The 22142-nt window shown below is 55.8% G+C and overlaps 1 protein-coding gene across 2 annotated transcripts in view; it reads right to left on the bottom strand.

The window, feature by feature from the left end:
* Positions 1-22142, bottom strand: part of MROH1 (maestro heat like repeat family member 1) — a 111503-nt gene that overhangs the window by 17546 nt on the left and 71815 nt on the right. For both annotated transcript variants that reach the window (XM_054018485.1, XM_054018486.1), the window contains 6 exons: positions 20336-20490; positions 19268-19433; positions 18198-18394; positions 6949-7086; positions 4649-4763; positions 1155-1301 (listed from right to left, as the gene is read on the bottom strand). In XM_054018485.1, the coding sequence (XP_053874460.1) occupies positions 1155-1301; positions 4649-4763; positions 6949-7086; positions 18198-18394; positions 19268-19433; positions 20336-20490 (918 nt within the window). The remainder of the gene's footprint in view (positions 1-1154; positions 1302-4648; positions 4764-6948; positions 7087-18197; positions 18395-19267; positions 19434-20335; positions 20491-22142) is intronic.

Genomic DNA, 22142 nt, shown 5'->3' with positions numbered 1-22142 from the left:
AGGGACTGACTACAGCTACGCCAGCAGAATGGTATTTTTAGTAGCTACTTATATTTTAGTGTCAAGTCACAGTAGGTTATTGTCTGTCTGAAGGGCGACCTGTCCATGACCTCTCCCTGGGGTTTGGCACAGGCCTGAGCGTAGGAACGGGCGCTTGCCAAGTTGCTGTACTGCCGAAGATTAGACAGCAGGTAGAGAAAGCCGAAGAGTTCGTGCAGGCAGTTCAGGTCACGTGACAGTCAGCTGGGCTCCTCGGCCTACAATGGGCTGGGAGGCAAATTCCAGGGCGGCCTCTCAGACAGGAAAGGGGTTTTAAAACAGCCACTTCCCACTGCAGGTGTATCTGGAAACGCCTCCCTCTCCCAGCAACTGAGCTCTCCCATGCTGCAGTGGCTGGGAACAGCACAACTGGCCGCATCAGAGGAGAGGTCTGTTCTCCCCCGACTCGGACAAGTCCAACCACAGGCCTCGAGAGGGCCAGACACCGTGCTAAGGTGTGGCCGGCCGGATTCCCATGATAACCATCCCCGGCTGTCAATGGAGGTATCCATTAGCTAACAGACTAGCGCAGGAATCACCAGGAACCAGTCGAGACCCAAGACTGAGGGCATCTCCCTGGGGTGTGCTGGCCTTTCCTGTGCCCAGCCTCTCTCGGCTGGCGCCTGACCGAGCCCAGGGAACTCGGGTCTTCCCAGGAGGCTGCAGCCTGTGCTCCAGAATCTGGGCTCATGTTTTAAGTTAAGAAACTTTCAAAAAATGTGAGTCAAATCAATCCGTACCTGCCCGAGTCTCTGCGAAGAGCCAGAGACAATAGTGGTGGGGGACGGTCTTAACCGCCCCATTCCTCTCCCTAGGGTGTCAGCAATCCGGCTTCAGAGCCAACGGTGCTGATCCAAACACGTCCCAGAGGGGCGGTGCTGTCCGAAGAGCTGCACCCTGCTAGTTGCATGCATGGGTGGAGCTTGGGAGAGCAAGGGGACTTCCCCGATTTGGCAGTACTTCTGCCCCTCCCCCGACACCTGCACAGAGCACAGGTCAGGTACCGCCCGGGGCAGCAGGCAGAAGTCCCCGGGCTCTAGCCAAGAGCTAAGCAGGCCAGGTCTCTCAAAGCCCTGGGCTCCTTTCCCGTGCAGCAATGCACCGGGCGCTCTCACCTTGTCCGGCGACCCAGCGGAGATGTTGCCCAGCCCCCGGAGAGCCAGCATGCGCACCAACGTACAGGGGTCCTTCTGTCGGCCCGTCATGTTATCCATCATGGACTCCAGCAGGATCAGGTCGCTCACCACGCTGCTGTTCAGAAGCTGGAATGGACAGAGCGCCTTGGTGTGAGGCAATGCCAGTCTCCACGGCGATCTTCCCCGGCCAGGCCACATTGGGGCAGGACGCGTCCAGTGCTTAGACGCTCCTGTCCCTACGCAGTGTAAAACGGACTCTTGAGCGGCCAGAGAGCCTCGCTCTGTAACCGGTAACCCCAGAGACGCTCCCCAGCCATACCACTTGCACAGCTGAATTCCTCTCCAGGGAGCTCTAATCCGTGCCCTGGCTGGCGGGCGGGCGTAGGAGGGTGCCCCAGGCCAGTAGCCCTGCTATAGCCCCTTAGCCCAGTGGAGAAGAGCTGCCCTCTAGCAGCACCATTGCCGCCGGCTGGCGGATGTGGGGCACACCCACACGTGAGGGGGGCCAAGGGGCCAGCTAGCCTAGGGGCGACAGGAAAGGCTCCCCAGCAGAGCTGCATGGTATCGCACACCTTTACTCACAGCAGGCAGCAACCCAGCCTCGGTTCTCCCCGCCCCTCTGCCCAAAGCAGCCAGTGACTTCTCCCCAGAGAGAAGGCAGAGGTTACACGGACCCGCCCACAGGAGGGCAGCGAAGGGCCTTGCAGCTCCTTAGACGGGCAGAGTACCACCGTCCCCTGGAGAAGGAAGGGTCCTGGGATGAGACCCTGCACAAGGGTGCCTGCAAATGCCTCTCGCTCCCTTATGCGTCCCCGGGGCTGGAAACCGAAGCGAGACAAATTCGAGCGGGATAAGGGACAAGTTGAGGTGAGGGCAATTAGCCACTGAACACCTTACCAAAGGATCTGAGGGCTCCTTGGCCATTGGGAGCCTTTAAAAAGCTGTTAGCTCAGCAAGTTCTTGTGGGCTTGAGCCAGGAAATAGTGGGTGAAAGGCCCAGGTGTGTGTGCAAAGCGTCAGGCTAGAGGACAAAGATCCCTTCTGGTTTAAAGCCAATGAATGTCTGGAACCAGGTATTAGCAGCTACTGTCCCAGCTCTTCACCGAAGAAGAGGGGCTGGAGAGTGGAGCTGAACTGAGAGCACGGCACACAGCACCCCTCGCCGGGGAGGTTAGCGAGCGCGAAGTCCCAGGAGACCTAGCGAAATGGAGATCACAGGGCTGTTCTCCTAGTGGGCTCCAGGCCCACCCCCTCCAGTTGAGAGCGATGCTGCAAACACGAGAGGAACCCACTCCAAGGAGCAGCTAGACACCCCGCAATAGAGACCCTGGGGACCTCTGGGGGAGTGTGCGCCAAGAGGAAGCGCCACCCTGCCCATCAGCTCATAGAAGATACAGGCCAGTGGTGGCGGCCGCCCTGTGACATGGAACTCAGGGGACAGTTCGAGTCGCATTCCAGGGCGCGAAGGGATCAGCAGTCCGGCCTCCTGTGTAACAGGTCACGGAACTGTCCTAAAACCTTCCTAGAGCCGAGCTTTGCAAGGACTTGACAATGGCCAGTGACGGAGAATCCACCCCCGCCCTGGGGAAACTGGTCCAATGGTTAATTGCCCTCGTGGTTAAAAGTCTCGGCCCGGTTTCCAGTCTGAATTTGTCTGGCTTGAACTTCCAACCACCGGACCGTGTCAGGCCTCTCGGCTAGATTGAAAAGCCCATTATCAAAAGTGTGTTCCCCACTTAGGTACTTACAGACTGTGATCGTGTCACCCTTTAACCTGCACCTTGCTCAGCTAAACAGATCGAGCTCCTGGAGTCTCTCACTGTACGGCAGGTTTTCTAACCCTTTACTCAGTCTGGGGCCTCTTCTCGGACCCCTCCCCACAACTGGGCACTATCCCCGCAGTGCCCAATACACAGGTAACAGACTAGGGAGGCAGAGCAGAGACGTTCACACACCTTTGAACCCAAGTCCCCAGGGGTTTGTATAGTGATCTATGGACCGAACCCAATCACAACGGCTGGCCAAGGAGACCCCAGGCAGCAGCCTTGCGGGGGGGGGGGGGGGGTTTGAGAGAGACGACGACACACTGACTGCATCCCTGGCTTGAGCCGCAGCCACAGTGATAGCAGACGACTCTGCCCAGGGAGAGGGGCTGCTCTCGGCCTTGCAGAGGCCTCAGGGAAAGCGTCGGTCCCTGCACCACGATCACACACGCAGGAGAGGCCTGGGAGGCCCTGGGGGCTCAGGGGAAGCCTTAGGTTGTGCTGCAGCTTGGGCCAGCCAGGCCACTGACTCCAGAACCTACCCCACTCCCTGAAGCCAGCTGGGGCAATTCAGCCACTGAAGCTTTGGGACCCAGCCCCAGGTTGGTGTCCAGGTGGATTCCCCTCCCCCACTCATCGCCCGGCTGGATACCGGCCAGGCAAGCAAACTTCTGGAGGGCGGACTAGCTCCCTTGGGCTTTAGCAGCCATTTTGCTGGGTCGGATCCGTGGAGCGTTCAGTAGATCCAGGCAGAGCACTGGTCCTCGCTCACAGCCCCCTGGTCCTTCTGTGACCGACTGCCCCAAACCAACCTTGCGGCTTTGAGAGGAGGCGAGGCCGGGGCCACCACATGCCCCTTGGCTCTTCCAGGGTGCTTGTTCCACTGCCCCTTCGGCCTCGGGGAGGAGGTGCTACACAACCCCCTCCCCTAGCACTGCTGGGTCGGGGGGGACACCAGCCGGCCTTCGCACTTCAAGAGGGGCAGGGAAGGGAGAGAGCCGGCGGCAGATGCCCAGGCAGCTCTACCACGCCCGGCTCTGCACCATGCCCCGGCTGCTTGGAGGCCAGCCGACACGCCTCTCTATTGCCGCTTGGTCATCTCGGCCCCTGGCAAGGAAGGGACGGCAGCTCTCACCTCATCGGCTTTCCGAGGGGGAGAGACGCAGGCGGCGGCTTCCTTCCCCGCAAGCTCCAGGGTGAGGCAAAACTGCTATTTTAAACCCTGCAAGGCCCGAGAGCCAACCGCCCTCGAAAGCTGAAGCAGATTGTGGGCCAGCAGCCAAGAGCAGGGCCTGCAGCCCCCCCAGCCAAGCCGAAAATAAAAACAGGGCCCTAAGCCCAGGCTGCTCCAGCCGCCGAGCATTTCAAAGGTGGTTTAGGAGCAGGGTTCCAGCTGTGCTGTCGGCAGGCAGCGCTGCTCTGGGGAGCAGAGACCAGGGCAGCAGCCCAGCGTTTGCACTACAGTCTGCTGGCCTCGCAGCAGGAACGGGCCTGACTCACCTCATTCTTCACGGCGGTATGTAAGGAAGGGGAAGGTTAGGGCTTGCTGGCACGTGGCCCCGACGTGGTAAGAGCGGGACTCCCACGAGCACGTCTACGCCGTTCCCAGAGGGGCAGGGGAGCTGAAGGGGACTGCTCCGCTGCGCCAGCCTGCTGAGAACCCCTCCCGCCAATGCCAAGGAGCCGAGGGGACGGCCCGGCCCCGCTCACCTCAGCGACGAAGGCCGTGGTGGTGATCCTCTGGCTGTCATACACGCTGTTGAGCATCGGGAAGAGATTCTTCGCAATCAAAGGGAGTTTTGGGCCGGCGTGTTTAGCCATCGCTCTGGAAGAGACACACCCCGTTACACGGCAGGGGGCATTTGCCTTCCTAACTCAGCAGCACAAGGCTCGGCTCCACTGCCGACGTAAACCCTTCGCTCTCCCCAGGCCAGCGTTAAGGGCGCCGGAGCCCGGAGCCCATTGGAACAGCTGGTTCTAGTCAGTCTAAGCAGGAATCCAGGATAGCCGGGCCTGGGCAACGGGAGCCACCCCTGGCAGCGGCCCAGCCGAAAGGCCTCCAAGCCCAGGCACATCCCACCTTCAGTGGCGCCCAACCCTGACACGGCAGCTCTGACGGGGAGATTACAGCCACAGGTCTCCTGGCCTCCTCCAGAGCTCAGGCTGAAGTGCCCGGAGCCACCAGACAGTTTCACTTGCTTCTTCCTAACCCAGGTCAAGCTTCGACAGGACGTTTCCCTTTGTCGTCAAAACAAACCAGGGTAACGCCCCTGTCACGGAGTATTGGGGGACTCAGGGCCCTGCACCCCCGGCTTCCTGCGATTCACCATGACTCTCAGCCAGCCAGTAAAGCAGAAGGTTTATTTGGATGACAGGAATACAGTCCAAGACAGGTCTTGCAGGCACAGACAACAGGGACCCCCTCAGTTAGGTCCATCTTGGGGTCCCCGGGCATTCCAGCCCAGCCCCCCTTGGGAGGTCAGAGCCATCTCTGCCCCCCAGCCCTCTCTCCCTGCCTGCTTCCAGCACTCTCCTTTCAGCGACCCCTCCCACAGCCTTTGTTCAGTTTCCCGGGCTAAGGAGTCGCCTCCCCTTCAACCCCTTCCTGGGTTCTCATGTTACACACTCAGGTATGCGCCCTCGGGCGCCCTCGGGCAGATCCCATCCTGCAATGCAGACTATCCCAGAACACTCCCCTGTCAGCATTCACAGACCACCGTGAGAACAGGCCCAGTTCGTCACAGCCCCTCAAGCCCCACGACTGTGTGTCTGAGCGCCAGGGGCGAGGAGCTGTGTGGGCATCCCGAGGAACGCCGGCTCGGGGCTGCCTAGCCCTTTACGCCCAGGATGGACAGCTGGAACATACGTCTTGGCAAGAAGAGTTCTCCAGCAGAGCCGCCCCCCCCCCCCCCCCCCATGCCCAGGAACTCCAGTCCAAGCCTTGGACACCCTCCCAACAAGGGCCAATCGCCCACAGGGCAGGGACTTCTCCCACCCTCAGGCGGGGCACCCCTTGCTCCAGGGCCTACAGCTGGGAGACCTCCCAGCCCTCAGATTCAAAGCACAGGAGACATCTAAGCTGTGACCCGTGTCCTCTGTCAGTGCAGAGATCCCTCGTGCTGGCCCTTGTCTGGGTCCCCTGAACCCGCCTCCCCTGCCCTCCGCCACCACTCTCCAATCCAGACAAAACGAGCTGCCGAGAGTCCGGCTCCCCTGCTCCACCGCATTCGGGTCAAGCGCCTGTCCTTGCCTTCCAGGCACGAGTAGCTTTGATCTTCGCATTCCCCATCTCGCCCCTTTGGGCGCTGCCGCCATTAGCCATGTGAACCCCAGCGCTCAGCCTGCAGTGCCCTCCCTCCTCTGGGCCCGGGGCTGCCGGCTGCCCACAAGGGTAGCCAGCTGGCACTGGGAGCGGGGAAGCTGCAGGTCGCTTCACAAGCCAGGAGCCCAGTGCTACCAAGCCCTGGCCCTGATGCACTGTCCCACCATTGCCCCCCATTGGAGCTCGGCGGCTGCAGTCGCCCTTTGTCCCAACCACCCCCTGCACATCCAGCCAACAGGGTCCGTGGGGCTTGGCACAGCCCACGCTGAAGTAGGCATCGCTATGTGCCTGGACGCCACAAGGGCCGCGGCCTGCCCACGCCCTGCCCTAGCCCGGCCATTTGCCCGCAGCTGGACACTGGAAGGGGTACAGAAATATGTGGTCGGGCTGCTAATGCTGCACAGCGCACTAATGGAAAAGGCTCCGTTCTTTCAGGTCAGCTTTCGATACGTCACTGTGCAGGGCCGAGACCTGTCCACCCCAGACAGCCACTCCTCGCGCATGGCCCCGCGCGGGCCGGGGGGAGGATTTCGCTCCAGATCTAAAGGACTAACATGGGTCCCAAAGCACGGAGATGTGCGGTGCCACGGCATCCTTCCCAGCCCCCCCTTGGTCCTGCTTAGCTCCCCGTTTCCCGGGGGCTGCCCTGCTCCAGCAGATCCCAGCCTGCCTGAAGAACTCCTCTTACCTTGCAAGCAGCGCAATGCCATCGTGGTGCCTCTCAGGGCTTTTCATCAGCTCCCAGCCTCCCGCACTGCCCACGGACTTCACCACCTCGTCACTGCCCCCTTGGGTCAGCATGGCGCTCAGGGCTTCCACCGCACAGCTGGACGGAGAGAGAGACAGAGATTCTGCATGCGACTTGTTTGTATTGCAGCGAACAGGAGCAGCTGCTGGCGGGGAGCGCTGGTCATTGCACCCCGCCGTGCAGGACAGCATCTTGCACAGTGGTGCATGGGGTTACTCAGAGGCGCGAGGGTACCTGAGGACTGAATGAGTTATGAGGGGGCTTTAGCTGGAGTGAGACAAACCCATAACTCACGGCTACTTCCATTTCCACCAGGACATTTGCCATTAAAGTGATCCAAGACAACAGACTGAAAAGTGAAGAAGTCCAGAGCTACTATAAGAAGGGGGTTGGGTTTTTTCGCATTAATATTTTATTGGTAGGGATTATTTTGCTGCAAGCAGAGAGCAACATATGGGAAACATACGTTATCCTGTCAGAACAAAACAAATATTAGTAATGGCTAAATCTTAGGCTTCCATACAAGAAAGAGGAATGTGTTTACCACACAGGTAAAGAAAACAAAATCCCTTAGAAAGAACAGCTCAGAGTCAGGGACTTTTAACCCAAGACCATTGTGCTCATGCTATTAACTTTGCCAGTAGCCCTACGACGAAGCTGCGGTGAAGGAGGTTCCACAGTTTTGGAGGGACTGGATGCAGCCCTTTCTAGGTGCAGAAATACTGCGTGTGCGCACAATTCCTGAGCAAGGAAAGTTCCTTCTGCTGTTGTAAATGCACTCGCCATGTTCTGCAGCAAAAGTTGTGTAACCGCAAAAAAACCCCAAAAGATCCTGGCTCTCCTTAGTGAGAGTATATAATCTTTTCTCCAGCGTTGTCCAGAATCCAGACTAATGATGGAAAATATAGAATGAACCATTGTACACATGGAAATTAAATGGATACACATGACTGCTAAAGAAAGAAATATTTCTTCAGCAGTTTTGCCTTGTATTTGTGTCCTTTTATCTAGCTCTCCCTCTCCCTCCTGGAGGGGACGCACAGAGGGCGCCTTAACAACACGAGCTGGATAAAGGGAAAAACCTCTGCACGCAGAATGCACTAAACCAATGGCAGCTGCTGGGTTAGCCACTTTGAGACATCCCCTTTTATGGGCAAACTCTTGATCACCCACCTGGGGCAGCTGCCGCACGGGCTCCCAGGAAGGGGGAGTAAGGAAGCATGAAGGAGACTAGCTAAAGAACAATGGATGCAGCTGCTCCTCGCGGAGATGCCCTTCCCCACCCCGAGAGGGTTTCTGCTCCACAGGTGCACGACAGACCGTGCTGCTTGTTGCCGGCACCTTGCCACTTCTTGCAGGAGCCCTGATGGACTAGCCATGTCCTCCCCAAACACAGGGAGGCATGGATGAGCCGCAGCGGGTTCCAAGTAATCTGTACAGACCGGAGCAGCTAGGAACAAGAACCAAACCAGTCCTGGACATCTGCCATAGGCCGGAATTCCCCAAACAGCATGCTTTAACTGGCTACTGGCACAAGCCTACCTCGTTTGGCAATCCTGGCTCCATTTTGGATTCCATGTCTAATCCGGCCCATCACACGCTGCTGTTCTCTACTTTTTCCATCACGAAGGTTTTTCCTACAGAACTAGTTTGCATCAACTTTAGGGACTGAATTCTGGGGGTAAAATGCTCTTTAGAGCCTTACAACTGTCAGCAATAACCTCATTCATTCACAGACTCCAAAACCAAGGGGACCGCTATGAGCATCCAGTCTGGCCCGTGCTAGACAGGAGGTCAGAGACAACCCCAAATCATTCCTACAACAGCTTTCAGAGAAACAGCCAGCCTGGATTTACAAATGGTCAGTGACGGCGAATCCACCACACCCCATGTTAGATTAACCATTGGGCTCATTACCCTCATTCCCAGTCCGAACTGGTCTAGCTTCGGCTTCCAGCCATTCGATCCTGCCCGACCTCTCTGCTAGATCGAAGAGCCCATTGTCAATAGTTGTTCCTCAGGTCGGTACTTCCACAGTGATCAAGTCCACCCTGACCCTTCTCTTGGGCAGGGTGCATGGATGGAGCTCCAGCACCAAGGCAGGGCTTCTCTGAACCCTCTCCAAATTTTTTAGCATCTTTCAATGGGGAGAGTCTCCTAGGAGAGGCTCATTTAATCATTTCCCTACCACTGCAGGAGCCTCGAACACCGGGGCACCCCAGAGCCTCATTCTCCACCTGGGGCCCGGAACAGTCCAATCTCCTGGGGCCGCAATGATTTCTGTGGCTGGATGGTGGCCTGAGCTCAGACAATGATCTAATGGTCCCTTCTGACCTTAAACTCACTCTAAATCCATCTCCTGTATTTGGGGTCATGGATCTATCAGGCATTCGTCTCTATGTAGGGTGAAGGGACCCTTTGTTTGGCATGCGCAGGTGCTGGGCAGGAGACCACCGCTAACTTCAGACAACAGTACTGCACAGGACACCACCACGCTTCCAGCAGCGAAGGATCACACCAAGCTCGGGACATGAGACCCCTTGAATTCTAGGGTGACCCAAGCTGTTCCCATCTTAGTCGCTGTACTACATGACTGCATCCAGAGCCAGACACTGCTCAGATCCATCACCAGCTTCAGCTCCTTGCAGCCGAAGCCTCCAGAAAACTGGTTTCAGAAAATGCACGTTACAATATATGCAAGTAATTCCCATGTCGTCTCTTTCACGACGGCTGAAAATGGTTTTAGCGGCAAGTGGAAGAATGTGAGAGCAGGTGATGTAGCATCCTAGGTTACTCGGGATACCAGCTTCACATACACAGAACAGCTCTCCAGTTCAGCATCTCAGGCAGATCATTCACCAGCTACCCACAACTTGGATGGCAAAGCCCTTTGACTGGGGCAATTTATCCAGTCACCCAGCTCTGAGGGGTTGAATAAGGAGAAAAGAAGGCACCTCAGGTGGTTTGAACAAAGTCACCATATTTACATGTTCTGTATATTCCACTCAGTCCTGAATCCCAAGTGTTTCACGGCAGTGTTCTTCAGAGTTGGTCTGCAGTACCCAGTCTTAGCTACACCAGTCATATGCCAAATGCTGAATTGCCTTTGGAAGGGTCAATGTCTGCGCATCCTGCATACGGCTAGAATACCAAGAGCACCTCTCTCTCTCTCACCACCCCGCTGTCGGGGGACCGGGAACCTTTCTCTGAGCAGGAACTCGGAGCTACAGAAGCCTCTGAACTTTTCCAGTTGCATTCAGCGTAAGCAGCACCCTGGGCCCAGGAGAACCCGGGGGGGGGGGGGGGGGGGGTTAAAGTAGTGATTTTCTTGGGGTACAAGGAAATTAGCACAAAAAATAAGCAAGTAAGAGCCCAGCCAGCCTAGTAATGGAAGTCCTGTCCCACCACCCAAAGCCACGCCCAGCTTTCTGGCCATTCCAGACAAGCGGGTTACACAGGCTAGTTTGCACACAGACGGAATGCTGCATGTTAGGGACTGCGCAGATCTCTGTTTAGAAACACAAAGCGTTTCCCATTCCACGCTAGGAAGAGGTGTAGGAAAAGTTAGTCCAGATCCACTTCTCCGTAAGCTGCCAGCCCAGCCCAGTGGGGCTGTGTAGCCAGTTAACAAGGGAGCTGCTTTCCCCACTCAGTTTTTGGCTGTCAAAGGCCCCACAGGGAGGAAGCCTGTGACAGCTGGCAAGTCTGACTTTGGGACTGGTGAGATTTGACCAGTGCCTCAGAGGCACTGCCTGAACTGGGAGAGGGTTTTTGCTCCTCATGGTGCCGGGGGGGGGGGGGGGGGGGGGAGGGGGCGGGGGGGGGACACGACAGATGGCTGGTCAGACAGGAGCGTCTAGGAATGGCACTCTTCCTGGCTGGGGGACCTTCAGCTGTAGAGCTGGCCACACCGTAGCATAACCCTGGAGGGCCAGTAAGTGTTCCTGGCTGCATCACAAGAGGTATGGGGAGGGCTGTGGTTCCAGGTGACTAGCTGGGAAGCCAAGCAGCTGCACTGTGACCAGACTTGGGGGGGGGGGGGGGGGGGGAGAATAGCTCAGTGGTTTGAGCATTGGCCTGCCTAACCCAGGGTTGAGAGTTCAATCCTTGAGGGGGCCATTTAGGGATCTGGGGCAAAAAATTGGTCCTGCTAGTGAAGGCAGGGGGCTGGACTCGTATGACCTTTCAAGGTCTCTTCCAGTTCTAGGAGATAGTTATAATATAATTTATGGAGATATACCTAACAGCCATACCCTGATCAGAATGCTGTTAATGAGAGATCCTGGTACGTTCAATTTAGTGTGTTTCTGCATCAGTCTCCAAATAACTCAGTCCCCGACAGTGGCTACTCAAGTGAATGGGTTCCATGGTGGAGCCCAGGCAAGGACCTGCCCGATGAACTAGGCGAAGGAGACCCTGTTCTGTAGCTGTAGACTGACCAGGCCATAAGCCACAGGGGCACGACCCCTCGGATGAACAGTTAAGAATGCAGCCCCAGCCCACACGGACAAGCCTTTGCTATTAAGGTGCCCACTGGCCCTACAGAAAGCAGATGGCAGGTAAGTGTGCACAGAAGTGTCTCAGCTCAAGAATCCCCCTAGCCTTGTAACAGGGATGGTTAAACTGAAGCAAGACACGAAGTGAGACACAGCAATAGCTTTGAAAGGCAGCTGGTTAAAGTCAATCATTCACTAGGTTTGCTTTTTCCACCGTGTCCTATAGCCACTTCCTGCCTTCCCATCTCTTCCAGGGCCTTTTCCTGCCAAGCTATCGTATTCACCTTGACCAGCTCTTGGGCACTGAAATATCAGCAAGACTTGGAATTCAAAACGTGTACAGGAAATTATGGATATTGCAACCAGCTCCCGGGAGCAGCCTGGAATTTCACATCTCTGCATTTTTTCCTGTACCTGGGACAAAAGCGATTTCCCCCACATCAATCAGCAACGACTTCAGACATAGAGCCAAAGTTCACCTGTTTGCCCCCAATGCAGTAAGAGCAGAACCCAAGCCCAGGGACTGGGAGGTTGTGCGGTCATCATCAATGGGCCAGGCAAGTCTGGACGTGGTTGGTAAGAGACCTTCCCCCACCCCCCAAATGTAGCCATTTGATCCACCGAGACTTCACAGAGCTTCCCGCCCCGCAGCCACGCCGCTGCTCTGGAGTAACGCCTGCAGAGTTCAGCGGGGACCAGAGAGACAGGAGAGCACTTGGCCTTGCCTATGTCGTGTTTCTTTCGGTTGGTAGCCAAACCGCCGGATCAAGCCACCTTTTCGCTTGAGCGGAAAGGAAGCACTCAAGACAGTCTTCAGGGAGCTTTAGTCACATGCCTGCTATTGACCTAATTAATCCTGTATCGGAATCATTTCCGATCCCGCCATTCGCCTGCAGTCCCCACTCTGCCCCACGCCCTTCTGCTAGGCGCACATGAGGAACGTTTGCTAACAGAGTGGAGCAGCGCTCGTAAGTTCTGTTAGACCCTGGAATCGCCCCCGCAAGGGAAGCTATGCGTGCCTCACAGTCCACTCCTAAGCTACCTGAACCAGAGAGTGCCCCACCTCTGGGAGCTGTAATGCAATAGTGACCCAACTTCCACCTCCAGCTCTGAAGAGTCCTAGGATACTTCAGGGATTCCCGATCCCTTTTGCAGCCAGCATGTTGCAGGGAAGATCAATCAGTTCCCACTCAACAGAACTGGGTCTTCTTGCAACCTGCCACACAATCTCCAAGAGCAATCCGGCCTTTGCTCTGCCTGACAAGAGATCAGAGGGGCCAGTGCCTGTACTGCTAAAAGGAGGCGCTTGGGAGGAAGCATTTTAACACTTGATCCAATCTGTGGCCAGTGGCGCTCCCAGACAGGACAGCAGCAGTCCCGCTGGATTTGGATTCTTGCCCAACTGCTCAGACTCTTTTTTGGAGGAAGATCTGTAGTTTCTGGCTCCTGCATCTCCCTCCCTGGGAGGCAACCAGTTGCTCCAAGTTCCTTTAAGTGTTCCTCATGTTCTGGTGGTCTGGGGTCTGGCTGAGATCTCTCACTCTGCATCTTTTCCAGAAGTCATTAAGGAGGAGGAAGAGGCAGTTGAGAGAACAGACAGTTCTGGGTGCACACGGCCAAAGCCACAAAGAGTGCAAGTGACTTATGGCCTGGTGAGAATCTGTCAGGGTTCACGAATAGGGTGGCTGTCGAGGCTCCCGCGAGCAGACCCCTCCCCGAGCTGGGCTGGAGAGCGGAGGACGCAGCCAGGAGGGGGAAACAGCAGCCGTGTGGAGCAAGCTCAACTTTAGCTTGAGCCACTGAGCAGATTTTTTTTTTTTGAATTTTGTTTGAACATGTGGTCTAAATAAAATACTAATCAGAGAGCAGCTCTGCTAGCCAGAGTAACAACCTGTTTCCATTCATTACAACTGGGGGCTGGAAAAGCTACCAGAGGAATTAGTGGCAGCTTTCCAAGCTGAACACAGGGCCTATCAGGCTTTGTCAGATCCAGTTTGCGTCACTTTAAAGTCTGTCATAGGCAGCCACTAACTCAGCCTCTGGCCCCCCCTCCCCCTGCAGACGGAGCCCAGCTTTTCCTTGCAACCGTCTCAGCACAAACTGATGAATGGAGCTTGAAGCACCTAAAGTGGCTACAAGTCCCAGTTCGGGGTCCATGCAGCCTCCCCCGTGCAAGTCTGATTTCCCTGAGTAACAGGCCACAGAGCCACGGTAAAGTCTGCAACCCACACCCACCCCCGGCCAAGGGGACTCAGGCTTCCCCTTGACTGATGGAAGTGGGGCAGGAAGTGCAGCGTGTGCCTCACAGGCACATAGCGTCGATGCAAAGGAGGGTTTTTCCCAGTCAGACTTTTTTTTGCAGGTTTTGCTGTAGCCGTCCTGGGCCTGTGACCACCTCCAGGGACTGCAACAGATCCTGGAGTCAAGGCAACCCCTGTTAAAGCGGAGGCGTGGAATTTGGGAAGAAGGGGCACGTTTACAGCCTGGTTCACTGGAGTGTTCCCCAGGCGGTTTTGGAAGGCGGGTGCCCCACAGCAGTGAGCGGTCAGGGTGCAGCAGCAGGACACTGCATTGCTTTGCTGCCACTGGGTGCATCAGTCAAAGCCTCAAGGTTGTTTTAAGGGACTGAATTCAGACAGTTTGTGGGCACGGCTGACTAGCGGGAGGGCTGAGATCTGGGCAGGGAGACTGGAATTCACCCAAGAAACGCTGGCAGAGACCTAAGCCTGCAGCCTCCAGCATGCTAGTCAAACCAGCGCCATCTATTGGTACCAATAGAGAACTGCTTATTGCCTTTCCCCATGCAATGAAAGGAGCGCTGCTTCAGATACAAAGAGCTGGAGTTGTGTTTCCTTCACGCCAGTAGGTGAGGGGGCGCTGGGCACAGCACCCCTGGCTCAGTGCCCTCTAACGTGGGCATTGCCCAGTGTCTGCCTGGGGACCCGCCAGTAACATCAGCTCCCAGTGCCGAAGAGGAGAGTTTACAGAACTCCCCCGATCAGGGGAGGGGGGTTTGCAAGCATGTTGTGCTCGTGCAGGTCTTTCACACAGCAACAAGGGAGAGGAAAGCTCTCAACGGGGAAGGGAGGTTTAAGAGCCCAGACCCGGAGCAGGGACTTGGGAGCAGGGGCAGAATCCGAAGTTACCTGAACTCCTTTTGAACACGGCCGGCCCTTCGTGCTGACTGTGACCCTGCAGAGGTGAGATCAGAAAGATGGCTTTGTCCCTCGAACCCTAGACAAGCCAACAGCACTTCCTGACTGGAGCTGGCCAGTAGCCAACGGGAACGCCAGGACGGACGAGGCTTTGCAGTGAGGCACGTGGTGCCGGGCGTAGTTACACCATCCCTCAGCTTGCAGAGCCGCATGCAGCCGCCCCAGGATCACGGGCAGCAGGGCGCAGGGCTGGGCTCTCCTCTCACACACGCTCAGACACAGCATGGCAGCAGTGATACCAGCAGGAACCTACTACGGGAGTTTGAGGCCACTGCAGGTTTGACTGTGGCCAGCGCCGCTGTGCTCAACCACCACATCCCACTGCCCACGGTCCAGTTCTGGGGGAACGGACTAGCCCCCAGGGCATGCTGGGCTTCCTGCTGGCAGTCACAAGCCATGCAGGAAGCTGGTGGATGAGGAAGAGTGCCCAGGCCGGGATTGGCAGTCTGTATTGGTGCCAGAGCACGGAGGACCCAAACCACGCAGCATTTTCCAGGCAACACGATCAGTCCACAAAATGGCTCAAGTTTGATACGCTCAGGAGCGGTCGTAGTGTCATGTGCCCTGAACTCCCAGAAACCGGCCTGCCAGTCAGCAAGAACCACCTCACACTGCAGCCAGACTGGCTGTGGCCTGACGGATCACCCTACCAGAGGATGCCCCCCTCGGATGTGTTCGCTCCCAGCCGTCAAGCACTCGGCTGCCCTGGAGGAGGAATCGATGCGTTGGATAAGTGAGGTTTTTACTCACGAAAGCTTATGCCCAAATAAATCTGTTAGTCTTTAAGGTGCCACCAGACTCCTTGTTGTTTTTGTAGATACAGACTAACACGGCTACCCCGATACTGGATCTACATTGGTTATTGACGGAGACGTTTGACAAAGAACTCAGGACTGCCCGTGTTAGAGGAGGAACGCTGCCCACTGAAATCCAAGTTAAGGGCTTGTCCACACGTGCAATTGCTGGAATAGCAATTTGCTTTAAAATTCATGTCCTGCCTTATTCCAAAGTAGCTGCCGTGTGCGGATGAGCCCTGAGGAACATGAATGCATTAGGCTTTCCCCAGGTTCCCAAACTGCCAGAATATTTCATTTACAAACACTGCAAACAGAAGACACTTGCAAGCCACCTACCCATCAGTGGCCACAAGGGCAGCATCTCCAATATTATAACTACAGCATTGCCAGTAGCTAGTCAAAGCCATAGCCCCCTTTGGGCTTTACAGACAATGAAACCAAGTGTCACTGTGCAACATGGAAGCAGAGACAAAGGTGTGGAACCCGAGCGAGAACTGGGGAGCTCTGGTGGTGGTGGTGGAGGAATCAGTCAAGCTTGAAGGGAACTAGCCATACAATTAACTCCCTCAGAGGGGCCACAAACCGTGACCAGACTGAACGGAGGGATCCAGATGAACTGGAGCATGAAGGGCCTGACGCTCAGTCACACAGGAACGCTCCTGTAAACGTACACGGGATGACCAAGAACCAAGGTTGGAGTACACAGATATCCCAAGCAGGAGCAACTCAACATCCTCTCACCACTTGTTTAGACACAAGACTGCCTGAAGACGTGGCTTAATGCTACTAGCGAGAACAGGTCTGGACAGGCCAGTCTCACCTCTGGGGCAGCTGGAGAGTGTGGATGAAGATCTTGAAACGCCTGCTGTCAAAGCATCTGGAGCCGGTGGTGTGAGGAGAAAGTAGAGTCACCCCCAAACTGCACTAGTGATCCCCGCCCTTTACTAAGTGGTGAGGGATAAAGCGCCTTAAAGAAGTCTCTTCTGTTTGCAACGGTGGTATAAGTTTTCCACCCATGAGCAACATAAGCCCAAAGAAAGATTCAGTCTCCAGCTGCCCGGTCCATGGGCGAAGGCTGTGCAGACCAGACCTGTGCATGCACAAGCTGTTAGCTGCTTGAAGGCCGGTACCTCTAATGGCTCCAAAGACTTTTGTCCAGAGCAGCACACAAGTGTGTACTCCATCAGAACCTACAGCCTGGGGCTGGGTTACCTGCAGGAAGCCTATTCTGTGCAGCTAACGTCTAACTTATTCTGCAAATACAACTAAGCCCTTTCCATTTGGAGCTGTGGAGTTACAGATTATGCAGGGATCCAAGTATTACCGCTGGATAGAAATCTTGGCGAGAGAGAAGTTGTTTTAAGAGTAAGTGGATCATGTGGTGGAGGGCAAGGGAAGAAAACGCTTTAGGGGATGCCCAGTAAGACGAGAGGCAACGCTTGTGTGTACCTGACCATTGCTGCTGTCGCCGGAAGAGGCACTCTGACTGCTGACAGGGTGGTAGGTCACCCAATGACCAACCAGGTTTTGGAAACTGGGCCTAGAAAGGTGAGTTTGCAAGACAGCCATTACAATGCAATACTCGTCAGGCAGGAACATGCCACAGCGGTTCAGGGTCTGCGCGGAGAGACAGCCACTACCTCACTTCAGGGACAAGCAGCGTTATAGCTTTCCGTGGCGCTCAGTCGTACCACACACACACACACCGGCCCCACTGAACGAGTGGGGAATGAGACAGAGCAGTGAGGAGAGCAGCGCAAGAAGCCAGGTCAGTGTCCTCCCTCAAGGCCATCTTTCCCGTTGGCCCGAGGCGCTGCCGGAGCCCGTTGGCCTGGTGACTTGGAGACTAGAAAGGCTGAAGACACAGCTTGGAATATCGTCCATGCACCAGAGCCATGACTACTGCCACAAGCAGGCGTTACCCGGTAACGCAGGAAGGGATGGTCATCGGCAGGCTAAGGCCAGAGTCAGGAACACTGTCTGCCAGCACTGTCAGAGTGCCCCGGACCAGCGTCTGGGTGCTGGAGGCGATGGGCGGTACCTAGAAGAGACAGGCCAGAGCTCTGCCACAGCATTAGTCAAGTGACTTGGTCACTTTCCAGCCTGACCCCCTCTCTGCAGGCTGGCAGCCAGTCTCGCTAGGGGGACTGCACTGCCCTCTCAGCAGCACGTTCGCAGCACACCCTGAGGGGAAATGGGGACTGCGACTCCCCGTTCCAGTGATCACAACGTGCCATCGGTTGGGTATGAAGGAGACGGAGCCGTTTGTACCCCAGTTACTCCCCAGTGCCCCTTTCTAAGAGGAGTGTGTGCGCACGGGCAGTTCGGCAGAGGGGGTGGCTGCACGGAGGACATGGGGAAGAGCTGCAGGGCTAGGTCAGGGGAGGCCATCCCCTAGAAGCAGCAGCAGTACAGAGCACGGCTACCTCAGTGGGTGGGGAACAACTTCACAAACACAAACGTGGCTGGAGATTTATCCAGTTCTGTGGAAACCTGAGCTCTATGCACAGCCTGGGACTCAGGCCTTCATCCTGAATCGGCTCCGGGCTGCGTGTGATTTGCCAGCTATCCCATTACACACAGGCAGCACGTGTGATGTTTGTGAACAACACAATCAGTTCCACATGGCAGGTAAAACAGCTGCCTCCAAGCCCGTCACCGAGTCCACCTCTGCTCTTTACCTGCAGGGGTCCAGGTTTCGGGGCCCTTGGCTCCGGCTGGCGCTCTTCCTCTCCTTGGACTGCAGGTTCTTTGGTAGCTGGACACCCACAGTGCAGCTGACTCGCAACAGGAGAGCCACAAACAAGTGCGGGTAGAGCCCCAGCACCGCTGCCCCAGACTCCGGAGCAGACATGATCTCATGCAGAGCACATGTGGCCTGAGAAGAGAGAAAGAGGATTAGGAAGGGCCGGGGCGGAAGCGAGAAATCGTCTACTCCCCACTAAGACCTGTTAACAATACTCGGTAGGTTAGCGACTAAGGCAAGAAGCGCTACAAATCCCCTCCTCCAATTCAGACTAACAAGACCCCAGCAACCAGCGCATTGTTCAGCGGCCCAGGCCTGGCTTTGCCGTAGCCAGAGTTGGCAACAAAGCAGAAAAGCCACTATTCGAACAAAACCGTTTGATTTGAAACTTGCATGTTTCTAAATCGGGAAACAGGGTCTGAGATCGGCACCTGGTGAGGAGAGATCTCCTAGCTGGAGTTTTCAGGCAGGAAGAGCGCGTGCACGTCACGCACACTGCTTGCATAGCCCTGCTCCAGCTGATTTAAAGAGCTGCAGTTACACGGCCCAGTACACACAGGGCTGTAGAAGAGGGGAGGGAAGGAGTGTTTGCTTTCAGCATGACGGATTCTGTACCATCTGCACTTGGTCCAGAGGAGGAGGAGGAGGAGATTTTCACAGCTGCTTTACTCCTTAGAAAGCTGCCAAGCCGGGATTAGGTTTTTGACGGGATAAAACGCAAAGTGGTCTCCCTAGAGGATGAACACCTGAGAGGTTTTTTATGAGCCCGTGGATTAGCTCTAATAGGCATTACACAGTGATGCGTTATTTCCAGAATCCAGGCCTGGCCCAGACACCTGAGCCGAGGAAATGAACAAAGGAGGCCGGGGCGGGGGCAGGGAAGGAGGAGGAGGAGGGTGTCTGGAATGCCATTTTCCCTGGGGGCTAGGAGCCCGGCTAGAGGAAAGCACGGCCCCTTTGGGCCAGGGGGGGGATGGCAAGGTGGGGGAGCAGCAGGATACTTACAGCAAGAGGGAGGGGAGTGGCAATGCGCTCAGAGGTGCTCCCCAACAGGAAGGATTTGTTCTCTTTGTACGGCACGTCCCGATTCACCTTGTCCAGGAGCAGCTCCAAGATCTGCGACGTGAGGGTTGGCTCCGTGGCCAGCGCCTTCCACATGGCACAGGTGTGACTAGGTTTGCACAAACAGGAGGGTTATTTTTGCACACGAGCTGCCCTGTTAGTTTGCTACGGGCTCCTAGCTCTGAGCAGCAGCAAGCCTGCGAGTGCCCCGGCCCGATGCCAGACGTGGGTCTCCTCTCCTGGCCTGCAGTGCAGAAATAGAGCTAAGGCGCTAACTGCGACCCGGGGGCTTTCTGCCTGGCTCCATCGCCGGGCTCGCAGCCTCGCTGGGACATCCAGATCCCGCCGGAGGAGTCCCCTAGCAGAGCTGGACAGAGGGGAGCCTGTGAAGATCTCCACGGAGGGAGGGAAGGAATTGCTCCGTGTGACAACGGGGGTAGGACAGAGCCACGAGAGAAGAAAGGAGGGATGTCCAGGATCGACCTCAGGGGAAGTCTCTGGGCAGCCCCTCCAAAGGGAAAGGCTGGTGGCCCCTGGCTGCAGTTGGGATGAAACGCTCCCTCTGCATGGCACCCTAAGGTTGGCAAGGTGCATTACGGGGTTTTCCCCCTTCCTCAGGCCACGATCAGCTGGCGGGGCCATTGCTTTCCCCATCACCGGAATCCCTATGGCTCTAGCACCCCGGCCCCAGCAGGGTCCCAACGGGAGCCACGTCCAGGGAGGGGCAGGGGGGACAATCGAGGTGCGAGGGAAACCCCAGGGCCAGGGCTGGAGGCCTATACCAGAACAGGCTCGCTAATGCAGGCTGCGGCGCTAAAGCAATTCCAGGCCCTTTCTAAAGGCATCTCCCCGACAAGGGGACGTGCTGATCCCCGAGCCCAGGAAGGCCATTCCAGCAGGGTCCGATTACCAGGGGCAAGAGCCAGGAGATTAGCTGCAGCTTAAGTGAGAGCTGCTCCGAAGCCCACCTCCTCCGAGAGGGAGAGCAATGCAACGGCGCGAGCTGGGTACCTGTCAAAGGGCAGGGAGCTGCCCAGCAGGCTGGACACCACCGCCGTCCTGTGCTGGGAGGCCAGGATGTAAACCGTCTGCTGAGCGGCCTTCCTTAAGTGCTCCTCATCCACCTCCTGCAGCTTGCTGTGAATCAGAGCCATGATCACGGGCACCTGGAGGACGAGAGGCAGAAGAGGAGGATAAAAATATTGCTCAGGCAGGAGTGAAATCACACTTGGAGCTGCAGCTAGCAAGAGATGTTAAGAGTAACAAGAAGGGTTTCTTCAGGTATGTTAGCAAGAAGAAGAAAGTCAAGGAAAGTGTGGGCCCCTTACTGAATGAGCGAGGCAACCTAGTGACCGAGAATGTGGAAAAAGCTGATGTACACAATGCTTTTTTTGCCCCTGTCTTCACAAACAAGGTCAGCTCCCAGACTGCTGGACTGGGCAGCACAGTATGGGGAGGAGGTGACCAGCCCTCTGTGGAGAAAGAAGTGGTTCGGGACTATTTAGAAAAGCTGGACGTGCACAAGTCCATGGGGCCGGATGCGCTGCATCCCAGGGTGCTAAAGAAGTTGGCGGATGAGATTGCAGAGCCATTGGCCATTATCTTTGAAAACTCATGGAGATCGGGGGAGGTCCCGGATGACTGGAAAAAGGCTAATGTAGTGCCCATCTTTAAAAAAGGGAAGGAGGAGGATCCGGGGAACTACAGGCCAGTCAGCCTTACCTCAGTCCCTGGAAAAATCATGGAGCAGGTCCTCAAGGAATCAATTCTGAGGCACTTAGAGGAGAGGAAAGTGATCAGGAACAGTCAGCATGGATTCACCAAGGGCAAGTCATGCCTGACTAACCTAATTGCCTTCTATGAGGAGATAACGGAGTCTGTGGATGAGGGGAAAGCGGTGGATGTGTTATTCCTTGACTTTAGCAAAGCTTTTGATACGGTCTCCCACAGTATTCTTGCCGCCAAGTTAAAGAAGTATAGGCTGGATGAATGGACTGTAAGGTGGATAGAAAGCTGGCTAGATCATTGGGCTCAACGGGTAGTAATCAACGGCTCCATGTCTAGTTGGCAGCCAGTTTCAAGCGAATGCCCAAGGGTCGGTCCTGGAGCCGATTTTGTTCAATATCTTCATTAATGATCTGGAGGATTGTGTGGACTGCACTCTCAGCAAGTTTGCAGATGACACTAAACTGGGAGAAGTGGTAGATACGCTGGAGGGTCGGGATAGGATACAGAGAGACCTAGACAAATTAGAGGATTGGGCCAAAAGAAATCTGATGAGGTTCAACAAGGACAAGTGCAGAGTCCTGCTCTTAGGACGGAAGAATCCCATGCACTGCTACAGACTAGGGACCGAGTGGCTAGGCAGCAGTTCTGCAGAAAAGGACCTAGGGGTCACAGTGGACGAGAAGCTGGATACAAGTCGACAGTATGCCCTTGTTGCCAAGAAGGCTAACGGCATTTTGGGCTGTATAAGTAGGGGCATTGCCAGCAGACTGAGGGACGTGATCGTTCCCCTCTATTTGACATTGGTGAGGTCTCACCTGGAGTACTGTGTCCAGTTTTGGGCCCCACACTACAAGAAGGATAGACTACAAGGCAAAAGACCACCTTGGCTTAACCACGAGATCTTGCACGATCTAAAAAATAAAAAGGAGTCATATAAAAAATGGAAACTAGGACAGATTACAAAGGATGAATATAGGCAAACAACACAGGAATGCAGGGGCAAGATTAGAAAGGCAAAGGCACAAAATGAGCTCAAACTAGCTACGGGAATAAAAGGAAACAAGAAGACTTTTTATCAATACATTAGAAG

This window comes from Malaclemys terrapin, chromosome 2 (genome assembly GCF_027887155.1).
Source record: "Malaclemys terrapin pileata isolate rMalTer1 chromosome 2, rMalTer1.hap1, whole genome shotgun sequence".
NCBI lineage: Eukaryota > Metazoa > Chordata > Testudines > Emydidae > Malaclemys > Malaclemys terrapin.
The sequence above is the reverse complement of the archived record's forward strand: the minus strand, read 5'-3'. Positions and strand labels throughout refer to the sequence as shown.